At 52.0% G+C, this 15,215-nt stretch overlaps 4 protein-coding genes across 4 annotated transcripts; all 4 read left to right on the forward strand.

The window, feature by feature from the left end:
* The first annotated feature begins 1,547 nt into the window (after window positions 1-1,547).
* LOC139782587 (uncharacterized) lies at window positions 1,548-2,702 on the forward strand. Its single transcript, XM_071721606.1, has one exon. The coding sequence runs from the start codon at window positions 1,548-1,550 to the stop codon at window positions 2,700-2,702; it is 1,155 nt and encodes a 384-aa protein (XP_071577707.1).
* A 223-nt stretch (window positions 2,703-2,925) lies between these two features.
* Window positions 2,926-3,669, forward strand: LOC139782588 (uncharacterized). The gene has a single exon (XM_071721608.1). It carries the CDS (start codon window positions 2,926-2,928, stop codon window positions 3,667-3,669), a length of 744 nt encoding a protein of 247 aa, XP_071577709.1.
* Window positions 3,670-3,679: 10 nt separating this feature from the next.
* Window positions 3,680-4,132, forward strand: LOC139782589 (uncharacterized). Its single transcript, XM_071721609.1, has one exon. The coding sequence runs from the start codon at window positions 3,680-3,682 to the stop codon at window positions 4,130-4,132; it is 453 nt and encodes a 150-aa protein (XP_071577710.1).
* Window positions 4,133-4,144: 12 nt separating this feature from the next.
* Window positions 4,145-6,070, forward strand: LOC139782590 (uncharacterized). The gene has a single exon (XM_071721610.1). It carries the CDS (start codon window positions 4,145-4,147, stop codon window positions 6,068-6,070), a length of 1,926 nt encoding a protein of 641 aa, XP_071577711.1.
* The last annotated feature ends 9,145 nt before the right edge of the window (window positions 6,071-15,215 follow it).

Consider the following 15,215-nt stretch of genomic DNA (forward strand, 5'->3'; position numbering starts at 1 on the left):
TTCAAACCTTGGGTGAATACAGCGATCTGTATCTAAAGACCGATGTCTTGTTATTGGCCGACATATTTGAAAATTTCCGCGACAGTAGCATAAAAAGTTATGGATTAGATCCTGCGCATTATTATACTTTGCCAGGTTTCACGTGGGACGCCATGCTGAAACATACGCGCATAAATTTCGAACTGCTCACGGACATTAATATGGTAATGTTTATCGAACGTGGTATTCGCGGCGGCCTCAGTCAATGTTCCGGTAGATACGCGCAAGCCAATAACAAGTACACGTCGTCTGACGATCCATCGAAATCATCGTCATATCTCATGTATTTTGATGTAAATAACTTGTACGGTTGGGCAATGTGTCAACCGCTACCTTACATGAATTTTCGATGGATCGACGACATCTCGGATTTCGACGTGAGCGCGATCGCTTCGGATTCACCCACGGGTTATATTCTCGAAGTCGATCTCGAGTATCCACAGTATCTGCACGATGCGCATAGTGACCTACCGTTTTGTCCGACGAGCGATAAGCCACCCGGTAAGCGACAGGACAAACTTCTCGCGACTTTATACAATAAGAAGCGTTACGTCATCCATTACCGTAACTTGCAACAGTGTACGCATCACGGTCTTCGCGTTACAAAAATACACCGCGTATTGGAATTTTCGCAATCTCCGTGGCTCCGCGATTATATAGAACTTGTTCGAGATCGAACGAACTGTCGAATCAATTCCCTTAAATCATTTTCAGTCTAATTCTGCCCTTCCGTTTAAAGTCGGCTAAATTTCATGCTAAGTATACATTCGTTCGCCGAAATGCCCGTGAATTCCTAGGTAAACTAGAAGGGCAGAATAACAGTTTAGTTTTTGCCTACACCGACTCGCTCCTTTGTCTCGGGAACTCGGTGCGCGAGGCATACGCCCAAGACAAAGCGAGCGAGCAATGTTTCCAAACAGCCGATCGGTGGCTAAACTCGAGAGAAACTTGACATTCGTTAAATACGAAACTGTCGGAGTGTCGGCCGCTGATTGGCTCAGCAGAATTTTCGTCTCGTTACCGGGGGTCCGGAGGATTCGCGAAAATTCTAAAGTCGTGGGGATAAAGCCCCGGACTCCCGAGCGCGAGACGCCACTCGTTAACAGTACGCTGAGTGAATTAGTCGAAATTTCCGATTCCGCGTATTCGAGTGTTCTCTCGCTGCTTGCGATACTTAACTCGTGGTTCGAAAGACCGCCTCTTCTGCGTGCATTCGCCCGCGCCTACAATCTAGTCGCGCAAACACGCCTTTCTCGCGCGCCTTCGCACGCGCGGTTTCCGTGGTCCGCGATTTAAACTGTGTAAATATTGTAAATACCTAATTGCATTATAGACATTGACTTTTTAAAAGACTTGAACAATTAATTTGAGATTCCTTCTCCTATCGCGACTCCCTCGACCGTTCGCGCACATTTTATGGTCCTTCGAGCCGGATCTGCTTGACCGGTATTCGTGACGTGTGTGAGTGAGGGACCTGGTGAGCTTCTCGTGACCGCCGGGTAGAAGACATGAGTCTCGAAGTAGAGGGAATTGTCCGCTCCCAGAACGAGCTGTACGGCCGCATTTCGCGCGCGTACGAGAACTTTAAGAAGTCGGGGCCGACGAAGATCACGTTGGGGTTGGCCGAAGCGCGCCTTCAAGCTCTGGAAGCGAACTGGGCGAAGTTTGAGGCGCAGCACGAACAATTGCTTTTAAAATCGCAGAAGGCTTTCGATAAGCTCGACTATCGAAAGCAGGACTTGCCGACGGTAGCCGAGGAAGCCTTCCTGCAGCAGAAGGGAGCGTTCTTGGACGCCATCCGGATCCTAAAAGCCAAGGAGCAGAGCGCCGCTGAGACCGCCGGACCGTCCGGTCCACCGGAGTCGACTCCGCGCACCACTCTTCCTCGTATTCAGCTGCCGCATTTCTCCAGCAAATACGAGGATTGGCCCTCGTTCCGCGATTTGTTCCAATCCATCTTAGGGAAGGACTCATTGTCAGCCACCACGCAGGTGGAAAAACTACATTATCTGAAGTCCTGTTTAAAAGGTGAGGCAGAACTCCTTATTCGCGACGTATCGACAACGGGCGAAAATTACGAGAGCGCGTGGAAAACTCTAAGCGCGTATTACGAGAATAAGCGGTTACTAGTGCGAGCATATCTCGCGAACTTCATCGCCTTGCTGAAGATGAAGAGCGAGTCGGTCGTAGAGTTGCGAAAGATCTTTCATGGCATAAAAGCCACGGTAAGCTCGTTAGACAGCATCGGTCGGACTATAGGCCGAAGCGAGGATCTCTTCGTCTATCTCGCCGTCGAACTTCTGGATCCGCGATCGCGTCGCGAGTGGGAGAATTCGATAAGTGCCGCTAGTGAACCTCCGTCGTATGGAGTACTCGAACAATTCCTCGACCGGCGGTTACATACGTTGGAGTCGATGCTCCCCGTGAAAGCCGACGGTGCCGCGAACAAGGCGAGCGACGGAACGCAGAAATCGACGCGGAGTCATCTAGCCCGAAAACAAGATAACAAGAACGAGGCCAAGCGTGGCCGATGTTCCCTCTGCCAGAAAGAGCATATACTTATGTTCTGCGACGACTACAAGAAGAAGACGGCCGTCGAGCGGAAGCGATACGTCGATGATAACGGGTTGTGCCTATTTCCTCGGGAAGCACAAATTGAATGACTGTGCCGTAAAGAAAAACTGCTACGCGTGCGGGGCGCGTCATCACTCGTCTCTCCACGACGCGTGCCGCGAACTCGTGGCCGCGAAGACGTCGCACATAGCAAATGAATCGCACGTCAAACCGGTGGCGGTGCTTCTTGCTACCGCTCGCGTCCGCGTAGCCGATCGCCACGGTAGCTGGCACACCGTAAGAGCCCTGATAGACCAAGGCTCGGAATCGTCGATGATTTCGGAGCGACTCGCGCAACAGCTGAGACTGCCTCGCTCTCCAGTAGCGGTCACAGTCTTCGGGGTCAGCGGGCAGAAATCGGGCATAGCCCGAGGTCGAGTTTCGATGACTATATCCTCGCGGAACAAAGGACATTCATTTACGATATCCACTCTAGTGCTTCCGCGACTCACAGTATATACCGGCGGGATCGAAGCCGGCGCGGCTGCCTGGCCGCACCTTCGCGGATTGGAATTAGCGGACCCGGATTACTGTTTGTCGGATCCGGTCGAGGTGCTCCTCGGCGCCGACATTTACGCGTCGATTCTTAGCGAAGGACTCCGGAAGGAAGGGCCGCGCGAACCTGTCGCACAGAACACGGCGTTGGGATGGATCCTCTCGGGAGTGATCGGCGATTCAGTATCCGGGCACGTCGCGTACACGCACCAATGCCGGATCGAGGAAAATCTAGTGAGCGTGGTGCGCCGGTTTTGGGAGCAGGAGGAAGCTCCGTCGAAAACAGTGGCTCTCTCGAAAGAGGAGGTCGAGTGCGAGGAACATTTTGTCCGGACGCATTTGCGCCGGACCGATGGACGCTACGTAGTGCGCCTTCCTCTCGTCTCGTCGCTACCGGACCTTTCCGGAACGCGTCGCGTGGCCGAGCGAGTGCTGCGAAGTATGGAGGGCCGGTTCGCGCGGGATGCCGCCCTTCATGCCGCGTACGTGGATTTACGTGGATTTTATGAAACAATATGCTGAGCTGGGGCATATGACGCCAATTCACGCCGACGACTTAGTCGGGACTCGCGTTTGCTACTTGCCGCACCACGGCGTTATGCGGGCGACGAGCTCTACGACCAAGCTGAGGGTGATATTTAAAGGCTCAGCTACCGTGCCATCCGGGGCCTCGTTAAATCAGCACCTGATGGTCGGGCCCAACCTGCTGCCGGCGCTGACGGACGTTCTTCTGCGATGGCGCCGCCACCGATTCGTCTTCGCCACTGACATCGAGAAGATGTATCGGCAGATTGACGTCCATCAGGAGGATGTGGACCTGCTGAGGATTCTCTGGCGGTTTGATCCCAGAGAGCCTATACTAGAGTATTGGCTCACCACCGTTACGTACGGCCTGGCCTGTTCTCCACATCAGGCAATTCGTACGATGCACCAGCTCGCCGAGGATGAGAGGCATCGATTTCCGGAGGGAGCAAGCGTTCTGTAGGAGAACAGTTACATGGACGACGTGATCTCCGGGGCGAAAACTCTAGCTGCCGCCTTAGAGAAGCGGAGACAGCTGGAGCAAATCTGCACGGCGGGCGGCTTCCCGCTGAAAAAGTGGTCCGCCAATGACGAGGCTCTCCTGGAGGACGTGCCGGTGGAGGATCGACTACTGAGGGAGCCTCGAGGATGGCAACCGGGTGAAAGCCATCTGACCTTGGGCCTGCGGTGGCACCCGCATGACGATCAATTTTCTTATACGACGCAGTTGATCCGGACGGAAACGTTCACCAAGCGAACAGTCCTCTCGCTGACAGCGAGACTGTTCGATCCTCTAGGGTGGCTCGCCCCTGTCACGGTGCGCGCGAAGATCCTCTTCCAGTCGACGTGGTTGTTGGGGATCGACTGGGACGAGCCGCTCCCTGAAGAGGATGTCCGAGACTGGCGAAAATTCCAGTCTGACCTCCCCTCCCTGGAGGGCATCCGCGTCCCGCGCTGGCTGACGAGCAGATACGAGGACTGCCGGCTGGAATTGCATGGCTTTGCCGATGCCTCGGAGCGAGCCTATGCCGCCGTCGTCTACCTACGGATCGAAAGTAGAGACGGAGAGATAGAAGTGAGGCTACTCGAGGCCAAAACGAAAGTCGCTCCACTGAAACAGGTGACTTTGCCTCGTTTGGAGCTGAGTGCCGCCGCCCTGCTTGTGAGACTCGCGGAGCACGCGCAGCGAGTCCTCGAAGCAAAGGATGTCCTTTCGCATCTGTGGTCGGACGCCAAGGTGGTGCTGGGTTGGATACGCGGACACCCATCATCTTGGAAAACTTACGTGGCCAACCGAGTGAGCGAAACCCAGACGACGCTGCCTGACGCAATCTGGCACCACGTTCCCGGGCGAGAAAACCCCGCCGATTGCGCTTCGCGCGGCATATCCCCGGAGGAGCTGGTGAACCACCCGCTCTGGTGGCAAGGACCATCGTGGCTCAAAACCGAATCCAGCCCGTGGACCGCCATTCAAGCGACCGAGCTTCCCGCTGACCTGCCGGATCGGCGGACAAATGTGCACGCTGCAGCCACTTCCACGGAGAAGATCGACGAGCCTCCGGAGTTGACAGGATGTTCCTCTCTACAACGACTGTTGCGGCGGACTGCCTGGTGTCGTCGCTGGCTGCGACGATTGCCCCGGCGGAGGACCGTCGCAGACTCTCAGGCCAATTTCGAGATCCCGTTCGTGCTCCAGTCTTCCGAGCTCGACGAGGCACGACGTTGCTGGATCCGAGGGGTGCAGGAAGCTGCATTTAGCGAGGAGCTGAGAGCGATCTCAAAGGGCGAGCAGCTGCCGGCGCTCTGTGGCATCGCGAAATTAAATCCGCTTCGGGATGAGCAAGGTGTCCTGCGAGTCGGTGGACGACTCCGGCACGCTCTTCTAACTCCCGACGCAAAGCACCCAGTGATCCTGCCGAGTGAGTCCCATTTCACGCGACTCGTCATCGAAGCTCACCATCGACGGACGCTGCACGGGGGCGTGCAAATGACGCTGGGTTCCATCCGGCAGGAATTCTGGATACCACGAGGCCGTTCCCTTGTCAAGCGCTGCATCCACCGTTGCATGACCTGCCTGCGATGGCGGGCGGCTTCACCGCAACCGCTCATGGGGGACCTGCCGCCGCCCAGGGTGACACCGGCTCGTCCGTTTCTAAATACGGGCATCGACTATGCCGGTCCGGTTTGGCTGCGGACGTCCAAAGGCCGAGGACAGCACGCAGCCAAGGCCTTTATTACGGTTTTCATTTGTTTAAGTTCCAGAGCCGTTCATTTAGATGTGGCGTCGGACTACTCCGCTGACGCCTTCCTGGCCGCACTACGCCGATTCGTCGCCCGCCGAGGTCTATGTCGCGCGCTTTATAGCGATTGCGGGACGAATTTCGTTGGAGCTGACGCTTAGCTGAGAGCCCTCTTCTCCGCGAGTGACCAGGAAGGCCGACGCATAGCCGCACGCCTCGCCGAAGAAAGAATACAGTGGCATTTCAATCCCCCGGCTGCGCCTAACTTCGGCGGAATCTGGGAGGCGGCCGTCAAATCGATGAAGTTCCACTTGAGGCGGGTAATAGGCGACGCAAAACTGACGTACGAGGAGATGGCCACCGTTCTCGCGCAGGTCGAAGCGTGCCTGAACTCACGTCCGCTCCAAGCCCTATCGGATGACCCGGAGGACTTCACCGCGCTGACGCCAGGCCACTTCCTCATCGGCTCGGCACTCAACGCCGTACCAGAACCGTCCCTGGCCGAGGAGTCGACGAGCTGTCTCTCCCGGTGGCAGCTACTGCAGGGTATCAGAGATCAGTTCTGGGACCGGTGGTCAAAAGAATATCTCCACACGCTAGCGCACCGTCCAAAATGGTTTAAAGCTAGCGAGGAGATTCAAGCCGGCCGATTGTGCCTCTTGCGAAGCGAAACAACCCCACCGACGAAATGGCCCCTAGCTAGAATCGAGGAGCTGCGGCCACGTTCGCGTAGTCTCCGTCCGCATGGCTACCTCGCGCTTTACCCGGCCCGTGAGTAAGCTCGTCCTCCTCCCCGTGAGCGCCGCGCCTGAGGATGACGCCCGATAAGTACACTCTCTCTGTACATTCTACTTAGTAATTGCCTATCGCTCCAAATTTCTTTGTAATTTATCTTTAATAGTTTATCCATTGTAAGCTCGCCAATTGCGAGAAGCGAGCCTCCTCAGCGTAACGCCGATTCCACCGTCGCGCTAGAGAAAGGCTAACAAAAATAAAGAAAGTCCCTTCCAAGATTCGCACATATAACGTACATCACATTCTCCCGCGTGTGTTGCGAGACGACTTGCGTTCCATCGCGTTCGGCCAAGCGCGTTATACGCGTTCACGTTCTCGGCGCGTGCTCGATTGCAGCGGTACTACAGCAGACGCGTGCGACGTACCGCAGTATGGTCATTCGTCGGTTGCACCATACGAGGCGGGCGGAATGTTCGAGATCGAACGAACTGTCGAATCAATTCCCTTAAATCATTTTCAGTCTAATTCTGCCCTTCCGTTTAAAGTCGGCTAAATTTCATGCTAAGTATACATTCGTTCGCCGAAATGCCCGTGAATTCCTGGGTAAACTAGAAGGGCAGAATAACAGTTTAGTTTTTGCCTACACCGACTCGCTCCTTTGTTTCGGGAACTCGGTGCGCGAGGCATACGCCCGAGACAAAGCGAGCGAGCAATGTTTCCAAACAGCCGATCGGTGGCTGAACTCGAGAGAAACTTGACATTCGTTAAATACGAAACTGTCGGAGTGTCGGCCGCTGATTGGCTCAGCAGAATTTTTGTCTCGTTACCGGGGGTTTGGAGGATTCGCGAAAATTCTAAAGTCGTGGGGATAAAGCCCCGGACTCCCGAGCGCGAGACGCCACTCGTTAACAGTACGCTGAGTGAATTAGTCGAAATTTCCGATTCCGCGTATTCGAGTGTTCTCTCGCTGCTTGCGATACTTAACTCGTGCTTCAAAAGACCGCCTCTTCCGCGTGCATTCGCCCGCGCCTGCAATCTAGTCGCGCAAACACGCCTTTCTCGCGCGCCTTCGCACGCGCGGTTTCCGTGGTCCGCGATTTAAACTGTGTAAATATTGTAAATACCTAATTGCATTATAGACATTGACTTTTTAAAAGACTTGAACAATTAATTTGAGATTCCTTCTCCTATCGCGACTCATTCGACCGTTCGCGCACAAACTTAATAAAAAATTTAGAACGCAAGCAAAAAACGATTTTGAAAAGACTTTGTATAATTAATTAACAACGCGGTATTCGGCAAAACTATGGAGAATGTGCGCAATCACGTCGATGTAAAATTATTAACAAAGTGGGACGGACGATACGGTGCGGAGACGATAATCGCGAAACCAAACTTTCACAGTCGAAGTGTCCTTTCAGACAATCTAGTCGCCGTTGAATTGCGTAAACTCGAGGTAAAATTCAACAAACCGATCTACGTGGGCATGTGTATACTCGATGTATCGAAAGTCTGTTTATATAAATTTCACTACAAGTATATGTTACCACTGTATCGCGACAAATGCAAAATTATGTACACTAATCCGGACAACCTTATATACCACATCGAGTGCGAGAATGTTTACGAGACGATGAAACGCGACATCTACAGATTCGACACGAGCGATTATCCGACTAACAACGCGTATGGTATACCGCTTGCGAACAAGAAGATGCCGGGCTTAATGAAAGATGAAAACAATGGTGCGATCAATTCGTCGGGCTCAGAGCGAAGATATACGCGTTGAGGGTGGATGGTAAAAAAGACACTAAAAAAGCAAAAGGCGTCAAGAGTAACGTCGTAGCGCGTACTATAACGTTCGACGATTACACGCGGTGTCTGAACGACGAGATTGAAATAACGCGATAGCAGTCCTGTATAAGATCGAAATGGCATGAAGTGTACACCATCCGCGAGACGAAAATCGCTCTGAGTCCGCACGATGACAAGCGTTACATTATACCCGATTCGACCAATTCATTACCGTGGGGACATTATCGAATACCCTCCGTAACGTAGTGTAATGTAGCATAGTGTAGTTGTGACGTGACAAATCGCGTCCGCCACCCGGACGGGCTCGGCCGAGGGGAAGGCCGGGAGTGCTTCCTCGCTCGGAGCGGGGGAGGGCAATTCGTATTAATAATTATAATTAGCGTTACTGAGATTATTTTAAGGGGATCGCCGGTGGTGACCGTGTCTCTATGTAACGACTTTGAGTCGCAACGAGGGAGAAATCAGAAGACCCAGCCAGAGAAACGGCCGAGGGACATGGTTGTCGGTCGGGTCGCGCCCGGACCTCCCCGCAAGCGCAACGTTAAGGCCCGCCGTACGAGATCCAATTCTGAGTTCGGTCGCTGCAGAAGTTGGAAACTGAAGGACCCTGGGGGACGCCCTGCCGAAGCACGGCCCTGTGGCCGCCACCCCGAGGGGCTGCCGGTGGACGTGGCCATGGCCTGGCCAGCCTGGCCCACGTAACACCGGCCAGATAATCGCGGCCTGGACAGCCGGATTTTTTAAAGGGACCGCGTCAGGGCAAAGATAGTTCGAGTGGCGCCGCCGGAAGAAGCGGCGCTAGGCGCAGGGTGCGGCGCCCGGATCGGCGGACACGGCGGGCGGTGCGCCACTGCGCAGGCGCGGGAAACCGGCGCGATCCCGGCGAGCCATCGTCTCAGCACTGTCGTGCCGGACCGAGCGAGGGAAGCATCCTTCGACGACCGATCCGGAGGCTCTTCGTGGGACATCGTTTTGTAAGGTCACCACTCTGGCGTCCCCCGGTAGGGGATTCGCTCGAGGCGCTGGCCCCGTTTTGTATCGCGCTGTCAGTTACCTTGGAAAAGCGGACACAATCTGTTACCTGGAGAAGAGCGCCCGTTGTTAACTTGCGCTCCACCTTGTCGGGAAGTCCAGATTGGAATTCACTAAGGGGCCCCGCCGAGAGCGAATCCTCACGTAAGTAGAGACCACGTAAGCCCTCCCCGAGAACACCGTTGCGGCCGACAGTCACTTTTTGCATTTGTTAGCGTGTGTCCGGTATTCTTGTAAATAGAGCCGCTATTGCGCAATTTGTGTCGCGGATGAGTTTTGCGTATTTGGTATTGTGTGTACGGTATTCGTGATAAATGTTAGGGTCGCTTGTGCAATTTGTGTCGCGGATGTTGGCGTAAATGTAGAATTTATGTCGCGGATGTTAGCGTAAATGTAGAGTACTTGGGTAAGACCGTCGAGTCGTCGGGACTGGCGCGGTGCCGTGGAATCACCGGGTTTCGTCGTGAGCGAGTGATACGAGAAATTTCGGGATTCGCGTGGCAAGCCGCGGAATCGTCCGCGATTCGGGTCGTTTTGCGTTGGTGGATCGGGGCGAGGACGATCGTCTGTCGCGGGTTCGGCATGGCGAGGCCAACCGCAAAGAGTTGGGTAACGTGAGACGAGGACGATCGTCGGCCGACGGTTCGGCCTGACGAAGCCAACCGCCAAGAGTTGAGTAATGCTCGGAGGTCGTTGCGTGAGCTTAGGATTCGGGAGTATGCGTGAGAGTAAGTTTGCGTGAGTATGCGTGAGATTCGGATTCGGATTCGGATTCGGGAGTATGCGTGAGAATGAGTCGTTGTGCGTTTCGGATTCGGGAGTATGCGTGAGAATAAGTCGTGCGTGTTATTCGATGTTTGAGTGCTTCGTGATTCGTGTTTGCGCGGAAGGCGGTTCGCCGCACTAACATTTGTTTTTACATTTTTTCCGGTATCTTTCTCGTTTCTGACTTCAAACATTAGTCTGTTTCCTGATATCTGTCTTATTTCTTCAAACATATTATTCTGTCTCTGATTCTGATTTCAAAATCTGTTACTCTATCTCTGATTACATTTCTATCACCGATTTCAAATATATATTATTTTATTTTGTTAATTGTGTATGATTAATTGTGTCACGTCTCCTCTCCAAATCTCCATAAAAAGGAAACTACGCCCTGAGGTATCGCCTGGGATATTGTGTTGAATAAGGTATCGTACGGTGGTGCGACTTGTCGCACCTGGCGCCCATCGGATTACGGTTATCTGGCCACCCTTCGCGGGCACCCGCCCGCGTTACCTGAGTACCTGGCCACCTTCGTCTCTCAACCTAAATTCGCGTTCTGTCAATCCACGATAGCCCTCCTCCGGATAGCGAGACCGGGGGAAAAAGCGTCGGAAGTATAATGTAATGTAATGTAATGTAATGTAATGTAATGTAATGTAATGTAATGTAAATGCAATGCAATGCAATGCAATGCAATGCAATGCAATGCAATGCAATGCAATGCAATGCAATGCAATGCAATGCAATGCAATGCAATGCAATGCAATGCAATGTAATGTAAATGCAATGCAATGTAATGTAAATGCAATGCAATGCAATGCAATGCAATGCAATGCAATGTAATGTAAATGCAATGCAATGTAATGTAAATGCAATGCAATGTAATGCAATGCAATGCAATGCAATGCAATGTAATGTAATGTAAATGCAATGCAATGTAATGTAATGCAATGCAATGCAATGTAATGTAAATGCAATGCAATGTAATGTAAATGCAATGCAATGCAATGCAATGCAATGCAATGCAATGCAATGCAATGCAATGCAATGCAATGCAATGCAATGCAATGCAATGCAATGCAATGCAATGCAATGCAATGCAATGCAATGCAATGCAATGCAATGCAATGCAATGCAATGCAATGCAATGCAATGCAATGCAATGCAATGCAATGCAATGCAATGCAATGCAATGCAATGCAATGCAATGCAATGCAATGCAATGCAATGCAATGCAATGCAATGCAATGTAATGTAATGTATGGTAACGTATAATATATTGTTGGAAGGGATGTTAATAAAGATATCGATCTCGTACATGTATTTCATATTTCAAACATTTAATATGTCGCATACGTCATACATATTTTTTGTATATTGGATATTTTGTATTTAATATATATTTTTTATCAATTAAAGTAATTTAAATCGACCGTGACTGGCAATATATAACGTCTTTTCCGATATGAACATAGAAAAACTGTGAGCCAACTTGGTTTGTCGGATTCACACAGCACTTTTTCGGCTCAATCGAGACATTATTAATTTCGACCATGGCTTTTGGTCAGTTGATGTAATTTTTAAATTAAATAGTTTAAATTTTTATTGCGAAAAAATACTACCCCAGCCAGGGTTTGAACCTGGAACCTCCCGTATACCGTGCGGGTGTCGTGCCAATTTGACCACTGGGGCTGTGGTAATATTTTTTATCGCAATAACAACTATAAGATGGAGCACCGATACTTCGGTCAACGGTGTATAATAAACAGAATAATAATAAATTTCTTTAGCCAGTATATAGAATAACAGTGGGCTTTGTCCTGCCCAGAGCGAGGGCTGCGCTAAAGCGGCAAGAGAGGGAGACCCTCCTCCAGGAGTGGGACGACAAGCTTCTGGACCCCCGGCTCGTCTCGGGGAGGAGGGTACGTGAGGCCGTCCAGCCGGTCCTGCGGGACTGGATCGGGAGAAAGGGACGCGGACTGACGTTCCATGCGACGCAGGTGCTCGACGGACACGGGTGTTTCGGTGAGTACTTGTGTCGCATCGGAAAGGAGCGCACCACCGGCTGCCACCACTGCCCGGAGGAGGTAGACACGGCGCAACATACTTTAGAGTTCTGCCCGGCGTGGGCGGAGGAGCGCCGAGTCTTCCGGGCGGAAATAGGCGACGACCTCTCCCTCCCGGCCGTCCTGTTAGCGGCGGTTGTGGCTCAGGGTGAGGTTAAATGGAAGGCATTCACCTCCTTCTGCGGCAAAGTTATGTCGCAGAAGGAGGCGGCTGAACGCGTCAGGAGGGGTGAAGTTCATATATCCCCTCCTGACAGCGAGGACAGCGGCGATGGACAACCACCATCGCCGCCACCACCGCCATCGCCGCGACGGAGCCGGCATCGTCAGGCTGGGGGTGGAGGAATGGGGAACCGGAGACGCCGATCCCCCCCGCCGCCGCGCCGATACGTTCTGCGCCGTCGCGCAAGTGGTGACCCCCTCCTCGCTGTTACCGCCCCTCGTTCGACGGGGGGGACAGCGGGAGCGATGATGGCGAGGGACCGCGATTGCCGCGCGTACGCGGTCGTCGTCCCCTTCCAATCGCGTCTTCCTCCGCCACCGAGACAGAGGAAGATAGATGACGATGGGGGACCGGGGAATGGGTATCAATCCGCCGGGGGCACCGTGGTTGCCGCGGGCCTTACGACCCTCGTGGTTCGAGGCCCGCTCCCCACCTCTAGGGGTGGGAGCACCGCGGTTGTCGCACGGCGGCTCTGGGCATTCCCTCTAGTCCCCTCACGCTGGCACTCGTCCCCCTATCGGGGACGGGGTTTCGGAATCGCGAGGAGTTGGGCTCTAAGAGCTATAACGGAGCATGCGCTGGAGGGGGGAGGGAACCCGTCGTCTCGGCGGCGGACACACTCCTTCCCCCCTCTCGCCCCGGGGGCGGGTGTGCGGTCGGGGACTGCCGTGCACCCGTGCGCTAAACAACCCCGGAGGGAGGGGTGGCGGATGGGGACGTCGTCCCCCTCATCTGCCAGAAGTTAGAGATGCCCGGAAAACTGGGCACGGCACGGGGGGGGGGGGTGGCGGACAAATCAGTGCGTTTCCCGCTGCCCCCCCACCGTCAGGTAAAACGTGCCGAGAGGGACAGCCGGGGGGTTTTTAATGGGTTGGAGTCCCACATAACCGCCCTCCCCTCTCCGGGGGAGGGGGTATCCGTGCGGATTTTCCCCCCGTCAAAAAAAAAGTATATAGAATAACAATTAAAGTGCTCCATCTTATAGTTGTTATTGCGATAAAAATATTACCACAGCCCCAGTGGTCGAATTGGCACGACACCCGCACGGTATACGGGAGGTTCCAGGTTCAAACCCTGGCTGGGGTAGTATTTTTTCGCAATAAAAATTTAAACTATTTAATTTAGAAATTACATCAACTGACCAAAAGCCATGGTCGAAATTAATAATGTCTCGATTGAGCCGAAAAGTGCTGTGTAAATCCGACAAATCAAGTTGGCTCACAGTTTTTCTATGTTCATATCGGAAAAGACGTTATATATTGCCAGTCACGGTCGATTTAAATTACATTAATTGTTATTCTATATACTGGCGAAAGAAATTTATTATTATTCTGTATATTTTTTATATATGTTAAAAAAATAAATGCAGTTTGTTTGTGAATTAAATTACATTGTCCTTGTGTATCCATGAATTGTGTGATCCATCGAATCCCAGCCGTTTCACGTAGACCTCGCAGTCACCCTCCTGCGCAGTACTTTCTCCACTATTATTGTTCGTATCCACAGTTCTTCCCGCAGACATGGATTTCCGATCCCCCTTCGCAGAAGCTATCATCAAGAGACACGGTAGTGTCTTGCGCCAAGTACGCGCGGAGCGAGACGCACCATGACTCATTTACGCGAACGCACGAGTTGCGAGTACCCGAGATTTTGAGATCTCAATAACGAGTGAACGGATCAAGTTCTAAGTAGGCTTGATCGATAGCTTGGGTCGATTTACAAATAAGGGTGTTTTTATTTTTCCGCTACGTGCCCTACGAGCGGAGATATTACGATGCAAAGTCTGAAATGGTAAATTTTACAATTAAGAAACGTCGTCGTCGTCGTCGTCGTCGCCGTATGGTTGCTTTTTGCCTCGATAGATGGCAATTGAGAACATGTCGAGCGTCCCCCCGGGTCCCCTCCATGACAGTGTTGCTACACTGAAAAGCGACAGCATATACGCGTACGTGCGCGCTCGTCGCTCAGTGCGTTTGCGCGGACAGCGCGCTGTCAGTCAGTCATATAACCTAGAAATACATATCGCGTTCGCGCGTAACACCGTGGTCTTTCATCGTTAAATATTACTAAGTACGATCGTTTAATTCCGAATTTTGGTCGCGTCACGCAAGGATCGAAGTGCCACGAAATTAGGATGTGGGTGTCACAAGAGGCAAAATATCAGCGGGTCGGAGATATGTAGTGATAGTCATGACCGTTTACTATGTTTACGAGAGCGTTACTTCTGTAGTAACTTACAATAGTTGCTTTCCATTTAAGGCCATTCTACAATAGCGTAAACGTAGTTGCAAGTGGTTGTAGGGGTAGTTGTAAAGTAGTACTACCGTTTGTAAAGCGTGTTATGGAAGATGGTCAAATTTCATCTTTCACGACTACGAAGATGTAAAACGTAAGAGCTAATCAATCGAGTGCTATTATTTACGTGACCACGCCGCTATCATTCTTTTTATCGAAATAGAAATATAAACGTGAAAACATTTTGTACAACACTTACGACTACTACTACTCCTACAACCCTACACCTACGTTTACGCTATTGTAGAATAGCCTTTACACTCAAGTGATCTGAGTCACTCAGATATGTGAGTATTTTATACTCAGGTAAGATATGTCATTTTGTATTTACCTGCTTATTTTGGTGACAAAGCTATCGTATAATAATACAGGTCC

The sequence above is a fragment of the Temnothorax nylanderi genome, unplaced genomic scaffold (assembly GCF_030848795.1).
Source record: "Temnothorax nylanderi isolate EJ_2023f unplaced genomic scaffold, tnyl_v1.0 TNYL_tig0426_pilon, whole genome shotgun sequence".
In the NCBI taxonomy this organism is placed as follows: Eukaryota; Metazoa; Arthropoda; class Insecta; order Hymenoptera; family Formicidae; genus Temnothorax; species Temnothorax nylanderi.